The sequence below is a fragment of the Pocillopora verrucosa genome, chromosome 14 (genome assembly GCF_036669915.1).
Source record: "Pocillopora verrucosa isolate sample1 chromosome 14, ASM3666991v2, whole genome shotgun sequence".
NCBI classification, from domain to species: domain Eukaryota; kingdom Metazoa; phylum Cnidaria; class Anthozoa; order Scleractinia; family Pocilloporidae; genus Pocillopora; species Pocillopora verrucosa.
In genome coordinates this window covers 15565215-15587472 of record NC_089325.1, presented here as the reverse complement: position 1 = coordinate 15587472, position 22258 = coordinate 15565215, and the positions used below count along the sequence as shown (strand labels likewise).

General features: G+C 37.7%; 4 protein-coding genes and 1 pseudogene across 7 annotated transcripts; 2 read left to right on the top strand and 3 right to left on the bottom strand.

Moving 5' to 3' along the window:
- Positions 1-155: 155 nt before the first annotated feature.
- On the top strand, positions 156-1923 carry LOC136277968 (uncharacterized). The gene is made up of 3 exons (XM_066160933.1): positions 156-180; positions 359-405; positions 884-1923. The coding sequence occupies exon 3, from the start codon at positions 886-888 to the stop codon at positions 1537-1539; it is 654 nt and encodes a 217-aa protein (XP_066017030.1). The 5' UTR covers positions 156-180; positions 359-405; positions 884-885; the 3' UTR covers positions 1540-1923.
- A 3404-nt stretch (positions 1924-5327) lies between these two features.
- Positions 5328-6380, bottom strand: LOC131785782 (histamine H2 receptor-like). Its single transcript, XM_059102724.2, has one exon. The coding sequence runs from the start codon at positions 6378-6380 to the stop codon at positions 5328-5330; it is 1053 nt and encodes a 350-aa protein (XP_058958707.2).
- A 2565-nt stretch (positions 6381-8945) lies between these two features.
- LOC131785781 (adenosine receptor A3-like) lies at positions 8946-10019 on the bottom strand. Its single transcript, XM_059102723.2, has one exon. The coding sequence runs from the start codon at positions 10017-10019 to the stop codon at positions 8946-8948; it is 1074 nt and encodes a 357-aa protein (XP_058958706.2).
- A 746-nt stretch (positions 10020-10765) lies between these two features.
- Positions 10766-13870, top strand: LOC136278263 (uncharacterized; annotated as a pseudogene).
- A 1966-nt stretch (positions 13871-15836) lies between these two features.
- Positions 15837-22149, bottom strand: LOC136278213 (uncharacterized). 4 transcript variants are annotated; one of them, XR_010716253.1, is made up of 3 exons: positions 21937-22149; positions 21353-21451; positions 15837-16813 (listed from the first exon to the last, which is right to left on the bottom strand). XR_010716253.1 is itself a non-coding variant. In XM_066161676.1 (2 exons), the coding sequence occupies exon 2, from the start codon at positions 19159-19161 to the stop codon at positions 17686-17688; it is 1476 nt and encodes a 491-aa protein (XP_066017773.1). In that variant the 5' UTR covers positions 19162-21465; positions 21937-22149; the 3' UTR covers positions 15837-17685. The 4 variants fall into 4 exon arrangements, 3 of the variants coding, with proteins under 3 accessions (XP_066017773.1, XP_066017775.1, XP_066017774.1); XM_066161676.1 differs by having other exon boundaries at positions 15837-21465; XM_066161678.1 differs by having other exon boundaries at positions 15837-21454.
- Positions 22150-22258: the final 109 nt, after the last annotated feature.

Here is a 22258-nt window from a genome sequence, read left to right as displayed (position 1 = left end):
GAAAGTGAAAATATGTCTTTGATCCGTAGCGAGTCAGATATTGCGTGAGCAAGTGCCAACAGAAGATCTGCTCACATCATCAAAACTTAAATTTCCGGGAACAACCGGAAGATGTATATAATCACCAAGTGCAAAATGTCGTTCTTTCTCGGAAAAGGAGACAAAAACTACCTATACCAGGTAAGCCTCACCGCAATAACGGAATATTTAACTTTAAATCTAAATTCTTAAGCCTTTATTTGTGACCTTTAATGACTAAATCTGTTAATTCAGTGTGACAAACGGTTTTTAAAACCCGTACCTTGTTGAGGATAAATGCTGACTCACTTAAAGGACTTTCCTTCCCCTTTCAACCCAGATATTACAAACAGGCTTTATCGACCTTTCAACGAAAATCGGGCCGCGGTAAGTTGTCAGACATGCAAGAGTTGAATGTCACGACACCGATTGAAATAGATGTATGACTATTGTGACAAAGGAAGTTGTTGATCCTTTCATTCAACTGGTTTTATAGACAACCATTGACATTTCGACTTAGAAACGAGTTTCGAAAACAGAATTCTTAATGAATCTCGTAGTTACAAACGAAATTTGAGTTATGAAAGATGTACTGACGAATTTTTAATGAAAAGTCACCAATAACTGTCACAATCTTGAAAATAATTTATAAACTTCCTTAAATTTCATGGCTTAATTGAAATTAATTCTATTGGAAGTGGATTTCGGACCACGGAACCAGATTCATTGAAATGCAATTAGCATCCGAAATTCCCAGAAATCCACTGACACGTTGCGCATGAGTAAAGAGCTTGCTAAACAGAAATCTTGCTGTAAACAATGCTTTCCGGCGTTCTGTGTTTTAGTCTTCTCCTTCTTTAAACAGGTATGGCTACTTCTAAGGAGAAGCTTTACATTTTCCAGAGGGAACATGCTGCCATTAAGAAGCTTATTCTTTCCAATTCCGAGCGAGAGGCCAGTGGAAATATGTTTGGTTTGTGGACTACCAATGGCGAACCTGTGATCCACATCGTTTCAATAGAGCATTCCTGCGAAGTTAAAAAGGATCCTTCCCTTTCGCATATCGGTAATTGGTATTATGGCCATTCTTCAAAGTATTTTAGCTCAGGAAGGAGTGAGAAAGACGTCGCAAATTGCAGCCATAGGACAGAGGGAAGATTTCTTCAAATGAAAATTATAATCGACCGTTCAGGACAAGAAGTCACGCTTGAGCCATATATCGTCAACTTACAGAGAGGTCGTCCAAGATGCCTTGACGTTGAAGTTCTGAAAATTGAAAGCCCATTTAGGACCATCAATACACGCAGTCGTTTGGACGACAGTTTTGAGGGGGAAGAAGACATGGAATGGTCTCCCTCCGGAGATTACCCAGGCTGTACATACCCCCAAAAAGGTCACGATGTGGAATGGTCTCCCTCTGGAGGTTACCCAGGCTCTACTTACCCCCAAAAAGGTCACGCGGTTGTGGATGCCATGGCTGCTCAAGGATTTTTCTATTTGAAGATGATGAATGTTTCTTAAACGCAGCCTGGAACTACTAGTCAGAAATCAAGGTTGCCTTCATGGTATGAAGTGTCCACAGTAGCAGCAGAATTAGGCATGTGTCATGTAGACTATTTAGTGCAGAAAGTAGTGCTGAGATAATTTGTCAAAAGGCAGATTGTAATTTTGCGCCCACTTTTCAATGTACCCTGCATAAAAGCGAATTGAACCAATTGAACGAAAACTCGACGTGTTTTTCTTCAACGTAACGCTGTGCAATGGCAAAGCGATGCTTTTTAATTTTCTGCAAAATTGTAAACAGCTCAACTCTCCAGTCGAGCCAAAGTCATTGCATAGTGTTGTAAAGCTTATAAGAGCATACTGATCTGAAGGATGCACTATACAAATGCATCATTTGTTAAATTAAAGAAAATTTATGTGAAATTCTTGCAGATATGTCTCTGTTTTGAAGCACAGAACGCTTACAGCAGTATCACTGACCTTTCGAATTGATAGTTCCTTCAATCGCTCAATAATTGAATTTCTTAGAAATCGATATGTAATCAATAGGACGAAGGGAATTCCAAGAAAAGATGGATGGAAATTTAATACGACATACCAACCGACCTCTAAACCTCCTATACCTTAAAACTAACGCAATAGGCAAGAATAGGTCTCTTATTATAGGCCACCAGTTTCGTGTCATTTGGCAATCATGTGATGTTCATACGAAGAAAGTGAAAATAAGTCTTTGATCCGTAACTAGTCAGATATTGCGTAAGCAAGTGCCAACAAAAGATCTGCTCACATCATCAAAACTTAAATTTCCGGGAACAACCGGAAGATGTATATAATCACTGAGTGCAAAATGTTGTTCTTTCTCGGAAAAGGAGACAAAAGAAATTGTAAACAGTGTGAATCCTAAATCGAATCACTAATTATAACAATATGTATTGAATGTCGTGGTGAAACATTCAGAGACTTCGTGCAACAAGCTTTTGCTAAAAATTGCATTGTTGCACGACAAAAGCAATAATTTTTTATAAATTCAGAGTTTTTATGTTGATGACATATTCAAATATTAACTTAAGCTGTTATTTATTTCATTTTAATTTACTGGAGTCATTAAAAAGTCCACGTAATGATTTTTTTCCTTTGAGTGAAGAGTGGATGACTCTGTCCCAACATCGCCGCAAGCCAAAAATGGCGCCATGATAACATTGCAGGTTTCACCACGATCGATCTTGACCTGTTTTCTTTTTACCAAACCACTCCAGGATGCCCAAATAAGGGTTCTTTCATAACCTATATTACGTAAGGTTATTAGGTAGACATATATCAATGTCTTCGAAGTTAAAGGAAAAGGACAAAGGGGGTAAGTTTCTTATGAAACTATGGTCCTGCGTCGGTGGGAAGTTAGGAAGGATATATTGTATATATTATACTGTATTTCTTCAATCCATTCTTTTAACTTATCCAGACTCATAATTAAATGACTAGACTCCACCTTTGCAGTTAGAGTAAACGACACTCCAAGATGAAAACGATCTTATTGGACGCTGGCATCGCTGGGCGTACCACTCGTTACCTGTCAAATGGTTCAAGCCGTAAATGCGCGTGCGTGTTAATGGTTTATTTCTGTCATGCGGACATAACAGTTCCAGCCCGCTCTCACTATTGGTATTTATTGCTAAGTATTCGAACAAAACGCTTCTTGAGAACGGAAATTCAAAATGGAAGACAAGCAAAGATTTCCTTTTAGGCGCTGGAATCCTGATAACTTTCGACATAGAGCAGATCCGCAGCATGAAGGGTTCGTACCGTTCGACGGGAACTTTTCGACGCAGCAGCAGCGACAGGCTAGCCATACTACTTCACGCAGCGACAATTCCACGCAAGAAAGGTTAGAATTTGATAAAAACACGGGAAAACTGGTCTTGAGTGCAGATCCTCAAAAATTACAAACGACTTCTGTTCCCAATGGCCCCGAAAACGCACTGGTTGTTGCTGGAGTCAGCTCAAAAGTTGTAGATCGACCGGTTGTGGATGCTATGGCCGCTCAAGGATTTTTCATTTTTAAAATGACGAACTTTGTGTAAATGCAACCCAGAACTGAGATTTTGAGCGTTGTTCTGATGGTTTTTGTTGCACAGCGCTAAAGAACAAATCATATCCGCTGCTTGTAGCTGTATAGATAAAACAAATAGTTTTTAAAGATACAACGTAACGTAATGATTGTAACTTCCAATCTCATTAAGGGCACAAGCGTTCGATATTAGAGAATATTTCGACAAATTTGTATTGCTTTCTTGTGTTGATAAAGAATCTTATGGAGATTTAGTTTTTGTTTACCATCTAAAATGTAAAATTAAAGCTAATTGCTGCGACATGCACTATGATCTGAATTTCATGACTTTTAAACAACTCAACGAATGACTGCATTTCTATTAAATTAACAAGTTATCTGAAATTTTCGCCATTCAAGGAAAGTTAAGGACAAAAGCGAATTCAAAGGTCCAAGGAAATCTCAATTTCGGTTATAAGGTGGAAAGCAAAAGCGGATGCTTTTTATCATGCACCACTAGCCGTGTCAACAACGAAATGAAGACCTTTTCCAAGAATAGATCACACTTCATCAAGAACAGAATGGAATAAGGTATTTAAATTTTTTAGAAAAACTGAAAGGTATAACATGTTATGATTGGTGCACACAGCCATACTTTCATAAGCGTCGAGAAAATTCCCTTTCAAAAGTCTAATTGAAATTTTATCGACCTAAATAGAATACTCCGTAAACTAAATTTGGCTAATATCTGAAGCATGAAATTAGTTTTTCAGTTTGTTAAAAGTGCAGGTGAAATTTCTTCTTTTCTTTCCTTTCAGATCCGTTCTATAGCTTTTACTAAACTCTGTCGTTTTCAAAGACGGACACACTCAACGGTCATGGCTACCTGAACAAAACAAATCCAAGAAAAGTGAAGTAAATATAAACAAAAGACTGGGTTGATGGGGAGGGGGGGAGGGGGAGGGGGGGAAGGGGAGGGTGAGAGGTCTTTTAAGTGAGAGGAGTGAATATTGGAGTGAGTATTGAGATTTTATCCGCACACCATCGGATAGAGTTTCCTTTGGCTACGAATGTTTGCTGCATGTTTATTTAAATGTTGTATCCCTATTTAGGCAAATACGCATAATTAGTTTTTTTACAAAGGTAAAACCCTCTTTTATTGTGCCACACAGTGATTACGCTTGGAGCACAAAATCAAAATTCCCTTTTCACCCAAAAAACATGAGTCTGTAGCTTTCGTTTTGAGCAAAGAGATAAATCGACCCGCAGGCAAATCCGTCAAATTGAAAACTTAAACAATTTCTTAGAGTTAAGTGCTGCTAGACGCGTTTTTCAAACAGCTTTACAATGATATATTTAACTGTTCAAAATTTGAATATTCAAAATTTAAATATGAGAGGGATATTCGCAGTAATGAACACGATTTAGGCAGTAGTGGAAATAAGGCCAGAAAAAAATTTGCGCTCTAACTTTTCTAATTCACGTTATAAAATTACTTCTCCGCTTATAGAAAGAGTACAATAGATCAGATGAGAGTATTAGAATAAATATTTCAACATGGACGCAGAGGCACAATATTTTTATATATAGGGAAAAAAATCAGAAACCAATTTTTGGCGCGTTTGATGCTCAAATTGTAAGTAAAGATGCTCATTTTGTTTCCGGCACGTTTTACTTACTATGACAACGCAGTTCGATGGAATCGACGAAATTAAAAATTTACCCGTCGGATGTAGTTTTCACGGAAAGTAGGAAAATATTATTACAAGTTCAAGTTTGAGATTTGCCGTCCTTCGCTTTGAATTTCTTCTTCCTGTTTTTTCCTCTGTCCATTACTAACTCCCACAGCATTTGCTGATCCAAAAACTTTCTTCTCAATTTCCTGAGCTTCAGCTAAGTTTGTATTTCTGCGCAATAATTCGATAAAAGCTACACGAAATTGTCGTTTCCTGATGGCGTAAATTAGCGGGTTAAGGAATGAATTATATATTGCAAAAGACACAGAAAAGGATGCGAAGATGAAACCTACTTTTAAAGACATGAAACCTGACTGGCTCAAAACAAATCTAAAAACGGTTACGGGCAAGTAACAGAAAAATAGCACTATAACGATTGTAGCTGTCAGTTTGAAAACCTTCTTGTCTTTCAGAAATTTCTGCCTTGCTTCTTCCGTAACTTTGTGAGTTGAAAGTGTCTTTTGATGTCTGCAAACCTCGCGGTAGACAGTTACATGACAGAAAATTATGATAGCGAGAGAAATGCACATAAAAATGATGTTTGTGGCATAAAAAACTGATCTATGAACAAAAAGAGGAATGTGCAGGATCAGAGAAAGGAGCCACGCCAGACCTGAGCTAACCAGTAAACGTACCTCTGTGACGAGTCCGTTGCTGTACGCGTAAGCGTGCTTCATGGCTAAGCATCGTTCTCCGCTTATCAAAATCAGGTGGATAAGAGACGATTCACATAGAACACTTGTAATAAATTGTGCACACAAATGTAAAGCACACGATACATTCGAGCTTGTGGTTCCACCCGCCCAGTTGAGACTCGACTGGGCAATTAACATTGGTTGAACAATCACACTCACTGCTAAATCAGTCACCGCCAAGCAAGCAAGCAGTACGTTGGACTTGTGGGCCCTCAAACGTCTTTTAGTTTTCACAGCTATTATCACTAACAAGTTGAAAGTGGCACCAAGAGGACATGTGATCGTGAAGGTGACCGAGAGGAAGATTCGAACGGCTTGAGCGTCCGAATAATCGGAAAGCTTTCCTCCCGTTGCTCTGTAGACGCCGCATTCAGCAGGGGTCATGTCGTTGCTTACATGGCTCGAAGTCATCGCTTGTGTAGCTTTTGTCTCTTTTTGTTGCGGATCTACCTCTCTTTCTTCTATTTTGTTGAAACTAAGCGGTTGGACTGTGAGCTCTTGACCGTTATCGCTATCGCTGGTCTCACCGAATGATATGATATTTGCACCCTTTATTTTTTTTATTTTCCGAAAAAGAAGCGTCTGACCGTTTCCACGACTTGAATGCAGTTTTATGAGCTACAAAATGAATAAACGAACAACGCAGAATCCAAACTTTCTTTTGGAAACTCAAGCGTGGGTGTTGTAGCTCTTTCCGTCAACATGGCCAGGAAAATTCCGGTTTAGTACGTCCAAAAAAAATTAATTACTCGCCACTACAATAAAACCTTGCCATGAACTACTCCTATTGCGTTCCTGAGTTTTGAGCTGTAAGAATTACTTGGTATATTTCCACACCTGCTCTGCCGACGCATTTTCCCATCCTCTTTGTTCAGTTTGCCAATAGTTGTTAACAAGGGATACGAAGGCACCACTACACTGTCGTATTCTAAAATATTCGGGAAATGAAACTTTTGACACTTATTTTAAAACTAATAATTCATTCATTAGTTGTCTTAGCGATCCAACTTCGTCACGTGCATGAGTTTCGAAACCTAATGAAAACCAAGATGAAAATCACACGTGTTTTGGATAAGATATCCAAACCACGCGTGGTTCACATTTTTGTTCTCATTGGACATCAGGATTCATACATAAAAAAGCGAAAAAATCAAACACAAGAACAACAGTTCAGCTATCAGCTACATTGCCGGTTTATTTTCTATCGTTGTCGACAATTTTCACATCGCAATTCGTAAATGTAACAAGAACAACTTTCCTGTGATGTTCCTAAAATTAGATGGAGTCTTCTAAAGCTTCCCACAGACAAAAAAAGATATGCACATTGAGTAAAATTATACTAGGTACATAAAGTGTTTCATTCGTGTAAAGTACATTTGGCAAAAGTCGCTGTCAACTGCCGATGTTCATTACTCAATTCGGTAATGTTAATATATGATATATACATATATATATATATATATATATATATATATATATATAATTTGCACAATGGAGAATGTGCTTCCGTTTTCAACGCTTTATTAAAGACCCGACGCGTTTCGGCATTTGCCTTCCTCAGGGGCCTTAACATGCAATTGTTACAGAGTCGTAATTGGTTAATTGTGTGACGTAGTACAGTGCATGTTGCTTAATTAAATGCTGAGTAAAATCTCTCGTAAACAATTAGTGTTTCTAATTGGTTAACAGTTTTAAAACCTTTATAACGTATGTTATAAACAATTTATGTACCTAAAACTTTATAAAGGTTTTCGCGTAAAAGCTTTATCCAGTTCTTTTGTTTAGTCCATATGGCTGAAAGGAGTTTAATGTTCTTTGCCAAAAAATCTCTCTTTCTCTAAGAACTTCTTTCTTTTCGTCAGTCTCTAAATGATCTTTTCGGATTTGCTCTATAATGGTTATGGTAACATTATTGTTAAAGTCGTGAGTTCGTTTGTTATGTAAAAAGTGTTCCGTGAGTTCGCAGCTACTCACTCCCTTTTTAATATGGTTTCTGTGATTGTTTAACCGTAGGTTAAATGCAGTTTCGCTTTTTATATATATATATATATTTCTAATAGATTGTGTCAGTGTCACAGAATTTCTACGATAAGTGACGCCTTAGATCGGCAGCTGTACATCTGTTGTTTTCAGACATTAGTACCACAAAAACTAGTGTCGGCGATCCCATTCTCAAATTGAAATTGAGTGAATAAACATCAGTTTATGACCAAAAATTGCATAAATTAACCTCAGAGGTCACGTATTTCAGAGGGATGTGATCACAAATTATTTTACAGAGGCCAAATATTTTTTTACTCACAAACGTAATTTTAGGACAGGTCTTTCCTGTGATGGAATGTTTGTCGACATACAATGTTGCCCATTGGAGATATTTGCAATTAAAAAACCTTATTTTTTTCTTTTTTGGAATAGTTGCGTGACATGGTTAATAATTAACTGCCATAAATTGGCAGAGTCGTATCAAATTACCCAAACTTTTAAGAATTAATTCCTAAAGGTTCAAACAACCATGTGACTCAGTAAGATTAAAATCCATCGTATTCTGTTAGTGTGAGAGAGATTCATTGGAACTGCATTTTTCGAACTAATCTAAGCCTTATACCCCAGGGATTTGATTTGGGGGCTCTAATACCCCAGGGATTAGCCGGGAGCCCGAACTACTTTGGATTCTTGAACTACTTAGTGACCCTCATTACTATTATTCATTACTGCGAAGATCGCTTTCGTATTCACGCCTCATAAACTGTGAACGTTTGAGAGAAATCGGTGAAATGGCATGTGTCACGCTTGCCTGGTCCTTTCGTGGACAGACTCTTCAAACTTTCAAGTTTCTCATCATTTACTGGGAAACAAAGGCAGTATATTTCTAAAATGAAAGTAAATAAATGGAAGTTCTAGTTGTAGTTAACTGTACGGATATGATTTTTTCTTCCTGGGAGAACATCATTACGTGCTCACGATCGATATTTGCTGTCCTTCATCATGATGTTCTTCTTCTTGTTTTTGTCCTCTGTCCATTACTGCCACAGCATTAGGCCGTCTAAACATGTTCCTTTCCATTTCCTCAGCTTCGGCTAAGTTTGTGGTTCTACATAACAATTCGATGAAGGCTACGCGAAACTGTCGTATCCTAATGGCGTAAATAAGTGGATTAAGGAATGAATTAAATAGTGTGAACGACACGGAAAAGAATAAAATTGTAAACCTTACTTTTATAGACATTAAACCTGACCAGTTTAATACAATTCTAACAACTGTTATTGGTAAGTAACAGAAAAATAGCACTGCAACAATTGTAGCTGTCAGTTTGAAAACCTTCCTGTCTTTCAGAATTTTCTGCCTTGCCTCTTCTGTGACTTGTTGGGTTGAAAGTGTCTTTTGCTGTCTGCGAACCCCGCGGTAGACGGTTACATGGCAGAAAGTTATTATAGCGAGAGAAATTCCGATGAAAATGTTGTTTGTGGCATAAAAAACTGATATCTTAACAAAAAGAGGAATGTGCAAGATCAGGGAAAGGAGCCACGCCAGTCCTGAAGCAACCAGCAGGCGAACCTCTGTAACGAGTCCGTTTGCATAGGCGTAAACGTGCTTCGTGGCTAAATATCTTTCTCCACTCACCAAAGCCAGGTGGATAAGAGACGAGTTAACTAAAAGACTCGTCATAAATTGTGTGCAGATCTGTAATAAACACAATTCTCTCGTTATTTCGCCGACCAGGTCGATGATTGAAACGACAGTTAACATTGGTTGAACAATCACACCCACCGCCAAATCGGTCACCGCTAAACAAGCAAGCAGTATGTTGGACTTGTGCTCTCTCAAGCGCCTTTTAGTTTTTACAGCTATCATCGATAACATGTTGAAAGTAGCAGTGAGGGGAGATAGGACGATGTTGGTGATTACGATAAAGATAAGAACGTTTCTGGCTTGGGTATCAGAATCGGATAGCTTCCCTCCCACTGTTTTGTAGACGCTGCATTCAGGTGGAATAAAGTTGTTGTCGGCCCTGCTGGAATTCATCGCGCAGGTGAGAGTGTGTCTCTTCCTTGTCGGTGATCTACTTCTCTGTCCTCTGTTTTCTTGAAACTAAATTAGTTGAACTGCAAGCTTTCCTTGTCGATAATTTTTTTCGCATCGATCACTAGCTGCATTGAGTTATAACACATTTGCAGATTTTCTTTTTCTCTTCAAAGAAAAAAACATGTGTTAGTTTCTCAGAGTTTCAGACACTTTCAATGAGCTGAACAATGGATAAACCGTACAACGCAGAATCCAAACTGTTTGAGAAGTTGAGGTGTCTAACATCCTTCCGTAAACACGACTAGAAAGAGGAACAGCCTTCAGCTTGAATGGTAAGAGTGAATGTCTCTAAAAATCAAAGAAAAATAACAAAATCGCGGACATGGTAAAAAAATCATTTCGTCCCATTTTTTGTCTACAGGTAGCTATAGGTACTACTTAAAGTGAAGTGAGGTTAGTTTCTGTAAATATTCATTTTAACGGAAATAAACCGATACTAATTGCATGATCGAAAATGAGTGCCTGCGAGCTCTAAATTATGCAGTTTTCAGGCCGTCCTTGCATGAACTAAAATGCAACAGCAGGACTTCTCTAGCTATAAATATATACATGTGGCCTTCCATTACCAAGATATAATGATATTTTTTGTATCGTGTCCTTCCTGACGAAACCACGGGTTAATTACCAGTGAACGTGTTCGCCATATTTAATTCATGCCAAACCCGGCCTAATGTAGTGTGGCAAAAATGCATGTGGTAGTTTCTCAAAATCTCCAGCAATACTATCACGAGGGCTTATAAGGTGGGTCTTCAAATTCATTGTTTCATTTTTCTGGTATCTTGCGCTGTTTTGATGTACCAACCAACCAAACTTCGCTAAAATTGTAAATGGCGCTATATTGAAATGAACAAAATCAACATTGCAATGACACAAGCAAAGCATTGTTTGAGTCGCAGCCGCACTTAGCTTTTTATTTTTGCTTTGACATAAATAGTTCCTTACCTTAGAAATCTTTTATAGGCCCTTGTTATTCCGCTTGGAAGATATTTTCGAAATACTGTCCTTTGCAATTTGGTGTGAAGGTGGCCGACCGGCTAACTCATTGAAGCCACTGAGCCGGGATGAGTAAAATAAAGTTACTTGTTGTTGTCATTTTCTACAGCGCGTCACAACCCAGTTACGTTTAGTCTACTTTGATCTTAATTTTGGTTTTATTGACGTCTCACAGAAAAAGGGTCCCGCACAAAACGGCAGGTAACGCTAGCGATTTGCCGGATTTTAATTTTTCACAGGTTCCTGTCACTCTGCGTGACATATGATAATCTGTCACGTAACGAGATCAACAAACAATTCATTCTGCCTCACATATAAGATCTAAACAAATATATTGCCATCATGAACGAGAACGATACAAAAAAGAAATAGACTTTACAAAATTTCACAAATATAAACCGTACAGTGAAAACCTTATGGAACGAGAATAACAATACAATTTTCCCACGGAAAACAAATGTGATGGGTTAACGAAAGTAAAAAACAAAAGCGTAATAATCGTCGGTGAAGGGAATAAAGACAACGGTTGCTTTAACTCCAGCAGAAAAAGAATGTCTTAATCTTTACATGATATTGTAGGTGGCGTTTGTGGCGCAGAGGAAGCCACAAGCGTTTTTTACAATTTTCAGGTGCTGAGACAGAGATTGAACTTATCTTAGCAAGAAGCGGGATTTTCGCGAAGCCTGATACGCGGAAGAGCTGCTCCTCTTCCAAACCAGGAGAAAAGGAGAATGAAAATTGAACCTGTAAGATTAGAACATTTTGTTTCTTTCATAACGAGTCCACACGTTACTCAAGATGTTCCTTTCGGGGAAAAACTTCTAAAATTGTCGACTGGCGAGATCATAAAAACACCCTAAGTGACCAGAGCAATGCTGAATTTCGGGGCTCCTGCGACCATCTCCACAATGAGTCATATGAGCAGTGTTATGAGTTACAGGAAGTATTGTGTACCATAGAAGATGAGTGTTTAAGTGCGCTCTGGTCAGCAGAAGATCAAGCTGACATGCAACTTACCATCAAACAGGCAAGGGATGATATCATTTGCTGGAAAGCCCATCAGCTACGTTCAGTCCACCAAGCTGAGGCGAAGCATTCAGTTTTAGCCAAACTCGACAGCCGATCGGTGTTGTTAGTCCAGGACTAGGCAATGAAATATATGCCCCGAAAATATTGAGGCGCAGTCAGATTGGTTTGCGAAGCGAGGATTGCCATGGCACATTAGTGTTGCCATAAGACGGTCAGAGGGTTCTGAGCACTTTGAATCGCAGACACCTGTTCACGTATTTCAAAGCTGCACCCAAGACAGTGTGACTGTGGCTTCGATTATGCTTGACTGCCTCACTACCCTGAAAAAGGAAATTCCAGAGCTGGAAATGGCTTATTACAAACAAGATAACGCTGGCTGTTATCACGGCGGAAATTCAATCATCTAAGCTAAGCTGGCCAGTGATGCCATGGGAGTGGCTTTTGTAAGAAACGACTTTTCGGACCCTCAAGGTGGAAAGGGGGTATGTGATCGCAAAGCGGCAACAATCAAGGGAAGGTACGTTGGAAGGTACGTAAACGAAGGCAATGATGTCATCAACGCTCTACAGTTCAAAACAGCCATTGAATCTGGCCAAGAAACCACAGGAGAGAAAGCAAGTTATGTTGCTGCCAAACCGTCAAGCACCTTTAATATCAAATGGGATGGCATAAGCTTACTCAACAATTTTGAGTACGATGAAAGTGACACACGAGTGTGGAGAGCATTCAATGTAGGTTCCGGTAAAGTAGTGCCATGGGCCAAGTTCGAAGGAGTCATGAAGTAGCCCGAAAAATTGGAAATCCTAGACTCGCCATCGCAGAGTCCAAGTGGCGCACCGACGTTCAAGATTGTGAGACACCGAAATATTAAGGAAAGCTCTGTCAAAGCAAATTTCTTAACTGAAAGCGAAAACCAAGATCGAAGCTGTATTGGGGAATATAAGCCAGATGACATGCTTTTCCCGTGTCCAGAAGAAGGATGTGTAAAAGCCTACAGTCGCTTTGCAAACCTCCAGACACACCTAGATACTGGAAAACACCAAATGATGCTCGAACAGGAAACTCTCTACGATAAAGCTAAAAGAGAATATTCTTCCAAGCTGATGGAGGGACGCAGTCGAATACCAAGCGTTCAAGTTGCTGCACAATCAAAGAGAGACGGCTTGCCGCCTCTTCCAATGGATTGGGCCCTGAAGACAATTAAGAAAAAGGTGCGTTTTACAAGGAAACAGACCGAATTCTTAACTGACCAATTTCAAAAAGGGGAGTATAGTGGACGGAAAAGCGATCCACAGGAAGTTTCGAAAACCACGAGCCTAGCAAGAGACCAAGCGGGGGGACGTCGATTTCAACCTGATGAAGTCCTTACGTCGCAGCAGATTAGTGGCTTCTTCAGCCGTCTTTCAGTAAAGAAGCGATTAGAAGTTACAGCCGCCGGTAACCGAGCAAAAGCTAGTGAAATCTCAGAAGTGGACATGGAGAGCGTCGACAAGGACGAAATTTCCGCCGAAGCTGAGAGCCATCTATCTGCAGTGTGTGCAAATGTGATGAGAGATGTGGCTATTCAACATCCGATTGTATCTTTCGATCTAAACATCTGTCAACTTGTACAAAAACGTACACTCACAACTTTAAGAGTGGATAGGCTAAGAGACATGTGCATAGACCTTGGGCTGGATATTTCTGACATTTCACCTCAGAAGAGGAAAAAGCCATTCATCGCACGACTCACGCAATTAGTCCAGGAGTGTACCTGCTCTTCCAAGTAACTGAGCACTGAACGTTTTACGAATAACTGATCTGCTGATTATAAAAGCGGTGCGTGTATTATTTACATGGAGGCGTTGCGTGACAGCAGAGTCCTACATATCGGATTTTAGTCACTTGCGGCTCACCACTGCTTGTGAAACCTCATCTTTGTGTTGGACGATTTTTAGTAAATTCGAAACTGGCGAGTGCAGAAGGCGTAGAAGGGATGCAAATGCTCGAATCCATGTTCACCGGATGAGAAGTAAACGGAAACTAACGGCTTTGTGCCAAATTTAACCTTTTGAGTGCAATTGAACTGTTTAACCTGTTGTGTATAGAATTATGCAGAATTATGGCGTGATTCTCAAAGGGTAGCAAAAGTCGAAAATTGTTTCTCCTGTCTCCGTATATAAAATTCAAGGGTAGTTATAGACATTTTAATATGTTTCTAGTCATTTTAACGGCCAGTGAAGATATAACTGACCAAAACAGTTATTTGTGTCCGACGCGTTTAATTTTGTTATTATGCATCTCATTATGGCGTCATGGTAATTTAACTGAAATTTGGCTGGTGGTCATCTTTTGATAGTCAAAGGTCCCAAAGAAATAAAACCCACATCGTAAAGAACTATCTTTCAAGGCTTCTTGGTAGTGTTATTGTAAACTTTGAGACACTACCACATGTATTTTTGCCAAGCTATTCTAGGCCACCTTTGCCTTAATTTCGAAAGGCCGAAGATGTCGTCTCTTAATAGGGACGTAGCTCCTCCAAGAATAACATTAGACAAAAACTATCACTTTGTCTCGGTAATGCAAGTCCAACTCAATATTTCTATGACTAGAAAAGTCCTTCCGTTACATTTTTGTTAGCATGACAAGTGCCCGAAAAGTGCATAATTTCAGGATCGCGCTTAGTGAAATTTGAGCTATTTACCCCCGGAAATGTTAAAACAAATTATTCCCGTTAAAGTGCATATTTAAAAAATCTAACCCCATTTCCGTTTGTTTACTAGATAAGGCTACCCACAGGCAAAAAATGAACCAAATCGATTTTTGACCGTGTCCGCGACTTTTTCGATAATCTGTGATTTTTATTGACATTTACTCTTAAATTCTCTTCACGACAATAAAACTGAGTCTCTTGCTTTAGGAATTACCTGCCACAACTTGACGCCTGCATTCTAATTACTTTTTCCTAGGACATTTATACAGTTTTCTCTTGGCAATTTACTGAAACCGACCGAGACAAAGGCGCTAGTACTGATTGTAAATGAAAGACTCAGTAAATGCCTGTTGTTACACGTACAAACAGAGCATTATGGTATGAATTCAATTAGAAAATTTTTATCATACGAAACTGTTACCAATCAGCAAACTGTTTCGTAAGTACAGATTTGGCTTCTTTCATGAAAATAAAAGGGTGGATTGTTTTGTGCGCTTGAAGCTAATAACCAATAATTAACTTGTTTACTATATACCTGTGGGGGTGGGAGTGTGGGTGTGGGTGTGTGGGGGGGGGGGGGCGGTATCATTTGGGGTTCTTAACTTTCTCCCTACAAACCAATAAACGACTTCTTCGTACAACATTCATAAAAATAGGTATGCAAAGGCATACATGTGTCTAGTGCGAGCTAGTTGCTTACATGTACTTCTTTTTTTTGTGGCATACAGTTGTTACCTCTTTCGATCTATCCCAATCATAGCAGACGTTTCGGAGCTTAAATGGAAACTACATATTCTTGGAATAATTTAAATTTAAGCGTAAAAGCGACGGAATTAGTTTTAGGGTAACAAAAAATGCAATTCTCAAAAGCGTAGGGAAAGGCCCGAAAATGAAAACAGAACTTCCTAACTTCAAGTGAGACTCTGCGATATTTGACTATTTTTTGGACTGATAATTTTATTTTTTTAAGTGTTCATATGTTTTTAAGGTATTATTAAATCGAAGATTTTGTCTTTAAATTATTCAACTTCCAGAATCTTTAACACAACGCTATGGCCATGAACTTATGTAAACAACGATGGTGCATATATCGCCCAGGTCTTGTAAGTTCAAGAAATTCCTTGGTTTTTTCGTTTTTGAACGGTCTATCTAAGACTTTTTGGAATAAAGATATATTTCTTGCTTACTTTCCTTGAATTTTATCAATAGCTTTTGGTCCAGAGAAAATATTATAGGGTTTGTATTCACGTGAGTGTTAGTTTCGAAGCGTGTAGTTCGTGTACTTTTCTCTTGTCTTCTGTTCTGGCTTCTTTTTAACAATTAATCCCTCATTAGTTAATGATTATTAATTAATAAGTTTGCCATTTCAATCACTTTCTTTTGAGCACATGTATCAGATATTGTATCTCATCTTTTATCGTCATTAGTTGCTGCTGTTACTTTCAATGTTCATCTGCTATCGTTAGGAGCTAGACAAAAGTAAGTCTTTCTTTATTTTACATTTACGATATTTCCCTCTCGGTCTGTATTGACTACATTGGTTTATTTCTCGCACTCAGTTCTCTTTATAATCGTCTCATTGTTAGTTAGGTATGTGTTGCATTTCCCAGGGTACTTTCTTAGTTTATGTACTGCTGTACTTTTTTTTTCAGTTGGGACCACACAAATTCAGCAACAATCTTTAATTATAATCTCGTAACCTTCAATCGCAACTTCCCCCTTTTCATCCGTATAATTCAACATGATTTCACACCGATTACTTGATTCTAATTTGTAATTTTGATTACATACTGCATTTAATTAATCCTTGTTTCTACTGTGCATTCTAATTGTCTTCTCCCTTCTACAAGTAACTTTTGGAGGAACAGAATGTGTAACAACTTATTAGGGACCTCTGCACGAACCATGAATTGCGAACAAAGAATTTGCATATCAAACCATGTGGTTTTAGAACCTTTCTTTAGAGGAGAAATGTTATGAAGATGGCCAGTAAGTTCATCCTCCATTTTTCAGGAACAGGCTGTAAGGGAAAAAAATGGGATAATACATGAAATTACTGGTATTGACACAAAGACTTAAAATGAGGAGAAGGTACTTAGATTTAAACAGAGAAATAAGTATATTTAGTTGTTATTATATAAACTGGCTAGGAAATTGTTTGCTACTATTGAGAGAAAGGGGAAACCAAATAAAATTGGAAAAAAATTGCAAGCTTACCTCTATCCCTATGTTTATTCTTTGATGGAAAAAAGTGTAAGAAGGTTGCCAAAAAGCAAAACAACCTTCAGAATTGCATTATAGTTTTAGGTTATCTTATTGAGGAATTTCATTGAGGAAAATTAGTATTTTTAGATCAGTTACTTGACAGTTAACTAACTGACTTCACATGTGTGCCTATTTTCAAGTTTCTATCCTTCAATTTATGCAAAAACACTGGCTTGTGATCTGAAAAATTGGAACATCTTATCAATACATGCATAAGTTATGATGATGGATGTCAAGTGAATTTCTGAATTAATCTTCCTACATTGAATTCTATTGGTACTTTATGACATTCTCAAACATCTTACATGTGTATTCAATTTTTAACAACATCAAGTTTTAATCAATGCACATATTGCTTTATGATCAGTGAAATATGTTTCCAGAATGTGTACAGTCACTTGTGATTCAGGCAAATTGATAATAATAATAATAATAATAATAGTTAATCTTTATTGAGGATGCCAACATCACAGAAAGAGTGGTTTACAGAAGGGTCCTCTAAAGGTAACTACAAATCAATATAATTACGTAAAAATGTAAATATAAATACAATCGAAAAATAAAACAGAAAAACATACATTATATTAAAAAATTAACACTAATTTAATTAGGATAGGATGATACCAATTATTGTCTGTAATTTTTCTCTCTTATAAACAAGTTATTGAGGGGAACTTTCTCTTTTTGAATTAAGTAATTGACATTAAAATCCCCAAGAAAAACATTAAAATCAGAACAGCAACTATTGAGAATTTGGGTCAATGCTAGACACATTTGTTGGACTGACACTTTCGGTGACCTGTACACACCTATGATATTAACATGGGGAATGGCAACAACTTTGATAATGGTTATTTCTACTCCATTGGTGTTTTTGGCCAGTAGATATCCAGGCTTAAAGGGGATTTTAGTGTATACAGCTGTTTCACTAAAGGGTCTTGTAGTGAGTATTGCAGATTCACTGTCATTTCGAAATATAGTATACCCACTTATGGCATAGCTGGCATTGCTATCTAAATGGTACAGTCTTGTTTCTGAGAATATATTGATATCCATATTTGAATAGTTTAGGTCACTACGTATGTCTTCAATATGTTTATGCAGAGATCTTGAATTAAGGAAGCAAATTTTAAAAGTATTTGGGTCTAATTCATAGATCGGAGTATTAGAAAGTTTGGTATGGTGACCTGTGCGTAACTGCTGCATGTGAACTTTAACATCATGATTAACAGCTATTTTACTTTCAGAAAGGTCAGTTATGTAAAGTCCATCAACTGTTGTTACTCTGCTGAATCCTACACAATGCACATGAGGTATTGCTCTTTTGGTGTTAAAGTTAACAGCTATTCTAGTTTCTGTGTCACCCTGTGATCTATGTATGGTTTTGGCTGCTGCAGGTCTTAATGGAAACTGCTTTCTTACAACTTGGGCTGTTCTGTTTCTTCCTACTGCAAATTGTGCAATGATAGGTTTGATAGGAGTCCATGTAGCTTCAATTCCTTGCAAATACAATTGCTTGTTATCATATCTAGTTTTTTCTCCAACATCAACATGGTCAAACTGTACCCAAATTATACCAGATGGTCTACTTTTGTCATATAATGTAATCTTTTTGATAATATTACTTGCCCCTTTTGTGATACCATCATCAGTTCTTACATTTGATGCTATCTCTGTTCTCTCACCCTCAGCAAGTTGAAGGTTTGAGGCTAACTGCTTGGTTTTTCTAGGATCTAGGGGTATTTGGTTTAATATCTTACTTCTGAGTTCTGGAGAGTTTGCACCTATAACACTGTCTAAAGCTCTAATGGTGTATTTATCACCAGTAGCTGCCATATGGACTCTATTGTTCCACTCATCTACTTTAGAATTCTGTGTAAAAAAATGGGGAATATCAGTTGGGTAGTCTCTACAATTTTCTGAAATGCATCTCTCTTTAAGTTTGGCAATGTCATCTGTAGTGTGATTACCTTCTATTAATCTGTTAAGAATTTCAGCGAATTGTTTACTTTCTCTCTGCCTCATGATTTCTTGTAATTCAAATATGGTAAAAAGTTCTTTCCAGAGGTTGGGAGCAAGAGCTCCATACTCTGAGTCCTTCATGTCTTTAAACACTTATCTATCCATAACTGGTTCTAGCTGGAATAAATCACCCAGTGCAATAACACTAACACCCCCAAATGCCTCTTTGCTGCCTTTAATATCTTTTAATCTGTTGTTTATTTGTACATTAAACATGGTATTTCCTACCATAGATATCTCATCTAGAAATATTAGTTTAAGTGCATGAAGTTTGCATCTCAAAGTGTTAAGTCTACTAGAGTCTAGTGGTTTGTCATTCTTAAGTGATTGGCATGCTGGTATTTGCAAGGTACTATGTATTGTGTTACCTCTGATAGAAAAAGCAGCTTTTCCAGTAGGGGCAAGCAACAATATTTTGACTTCTTGGAAATCTTCTCCATGTCTGGAGTTATAATATTTTAATGCTGCCTGATATAATGCTTTGACAAGATGGGAATTACCCACTCCAGCTCCTCCAGAGAGAAAATAGTAAAATGGTTTGTCTGATGTTTTAATAAGATGCAAGACATGATAAAAAAAACTATTTTTGCTTTTTATTTAGTGTTTGTACTAATTGTCTATAATCATTGTCTTGCAGCTCATTTAATATTAGTGGTTCAGTACTTGTTGTCACAGAAGGAATTCCAACATCTTCTGATAGGTCATAGTTCTCATTGAAGTCAGGATGTAGGTCATGAACACCTTCATACTCATCTTGGTATTCTATATTTTGAGTAAATGGTGCTATTGAATGAAACTGATCATCACTCAGAATATTATCATTTATGTGCTCCTGAATTTTATCAATTTCATCGCTGTAAACAGCATATTGTTTCATTTGGTCATTTATGGCATCTTTCATAAGTAAAAATCGGGCCTTATAAGAAGAACAATTGGATATTAAGTCAGTTTCCTCATTTCTTCATGATGTGAAGAGCATAATTAACGGTAGTATTTCTCTGGGTCTTTTTCTTTGTTAAACCAAACACTTCTAATAATTCTAGCTGATGATCTTTTTCTATTTGTTTCCTTATTGCTCCTACTTTCATCAGGAAGGGTATCATCATTTTCATCAATGCCTGTTTCTAAAGGAAGTTTATCTGTGTCATTTTGAAAAGATTTCTTTACATAAGGCTTTTGAGACAAGTCATACCATGCTACCCAATCTGCTAATGTTAGGTGTTCAAGGCTGAAGGACGTTTTACATATCTCTGCAACAGACCAGTTGTATACACTTCTTCACAATCATCTTCCATTTCTTTCATTTCATTAAGTTGCTTGAGGAGCTGCACTCTTTCATCGGGAGGTGCAGTATTTATGAATACCACTCGTTGTGATGACTTCTTCATAGGGAGCTGGAGAACAATGTATACAGCTTCTTGTGCACTAATTTCAACACTATTTAAAAATTTGTTTCCAATATCCCTGACTTGTTGCTTGATGTTAGAATTTTCTTTCCTTGCTTCTGCACATGCTTGTCACAAAAGTTTACTCATTCCTTTTTGTGCTTTAGAAATATATGATACTATATACATAGCACACGCATAGATGTCAAGAACAAATTGAATATCCATGTTTGCTCTCCATGCTTTAAGGCAAGTTGGGTTGTAACTATTAATTCTTAACTCACTTGGTTCTCTTTTTAAAAATATAGTTGGAGAATTCAAAGCTGTCCTGATAGCTAATCGATAGTTATTTTCAGTAATACTTAGTTTAAGAAGCAGCTCCTCAAAAGTAATTGATTCACCATCCTTTAAATCATTTAGTTGCTTTTTAATAGTTTTCCAAGTTTCTTTATGTTTTTTAATTTCGTGTTGTGATATATCTGAACCTAAAGGATACATGATTTCAGTTGCTCTCATAGGAGGTTGCGGGTAATTAAATTGACATTCACTCTTTGACTTCTTTCGACATGTGTGAGAATGCCTGTGAATTTGTCTGTTCACTAGTTTCTGCAGTTGTGGGTCATCAATTGGCCATTTACAACTTACAATCTGATCAATGAACGTTGTAACAGTTGCATCATCATCAATTCCAAACACTGGTGCACTTTCTAGCCATATAAGCATATGGATATGAGGTGAACCTCGTTGTTGAAATTCTACTCTATAGAACCAGTCAGATATCCTTCCTAGAGGTTGGCACTTATTCAAGAGGAAGTTAGTGAGAAATTGACTGATCTGATAATCAAAATGTCTGGCACATGATACTGGGTCACTTTGAATTAACCTACATTTTTCATCCCAGTTCATATTTTCCAGATGAGTATCAGTGTACTGTTTGTGGTCAACCAACTCTCCAAGTATTCTGAGCAAATGGATCCACTGAGTTTCTGCTGAAGAGAAACTACAAAATAACACTGAAGGCTGGTCCTAATTGTCTTATCATGGCAAACAAGTCTTTCTTTGCTTTTTCAAATTATGGTAGGGAACCTCTTAATGCTCTAAGAAACTGAAATCCATCATCATGATGAATCAATTTCTCTAATGCTCCTTCTTGTTTAAGTTGTGCTGCATTTAAAGTTCTGCTATTCCCTTTGCACTTTCTAAGAGCAACTTGGGAATTTCCTAATAGTATTTTCATTTGCAGTTTCTTTGTTTTAAAGAATATGTTTTCAACACACATAGCCGCTCTTCTATCTGACTGCCTCAATTCAGATTTACAATGTCACTGTAATGCACGCTAACCAATCTCTCTTTATTTTCTGAAGCCTTTCACTCGTTCACATTGAACCGTGCTTCGAAAACTGTGGCATAATGAGAAACAAACTTTGAGGAAATTCATTATAAAGACTCCACAAAAGACCGCTTCACTTACCTACTTCACCATCCACGCGTGGGTTTGACTACGCACAACGTCGAAAGAAAACATTACCTTTTCATCGACTTGTTGTTTTCTTCGCGTTTCCAAATTCCATTGGTCTCGACTATTCCTCGCTCTGTTTTTTTCTTGAATGGGATTCGTCGTAGTTTTTTCGTTTCCGACTCCCCGCGATTATAAATCGATTTGTTTACACATTTTTTGGTTAACATTTTCTTTCCCCCTTCATGTCGACCATCACAAAATGTATACTTTCATGTGGCCTTACCAATATGACCTCGTAATTTGTGGTATATGAAGTATTTTTCGAAATTTTTTG

Bases quoted from the DNA above. Each gene is read 5' to 3' on its own strand.
- LOC136277968 (XM_066160933.1), top strand. From the start codon at position 886: ATGGCTACTTCTAAGGAGAAGCTTTACATTTTCCAGAGGGAACATGCT.
- LOC131785782 (XM_059102724.2), bottom strand. From the start codon at position 6,380: ATGACCCCTGCTGAATGCGGCGTCTACAGAGCAACGGGAGGAAAGCTT.
- LOC131785781 (XM_059102723.2), bottom strand. From the start codon at position 10,019: ATGAATTCCAGCAGGGCCGACAACAACTTTATTCCACCTGAATGCAGC.
- LOC136278213 (XM_066161676.1), bottom strand. From the start codon at position 19,161: ATGAAGGACTCAGAGTATGGAGCTCTTGCTCCCAACCTCTGGAAAGAA.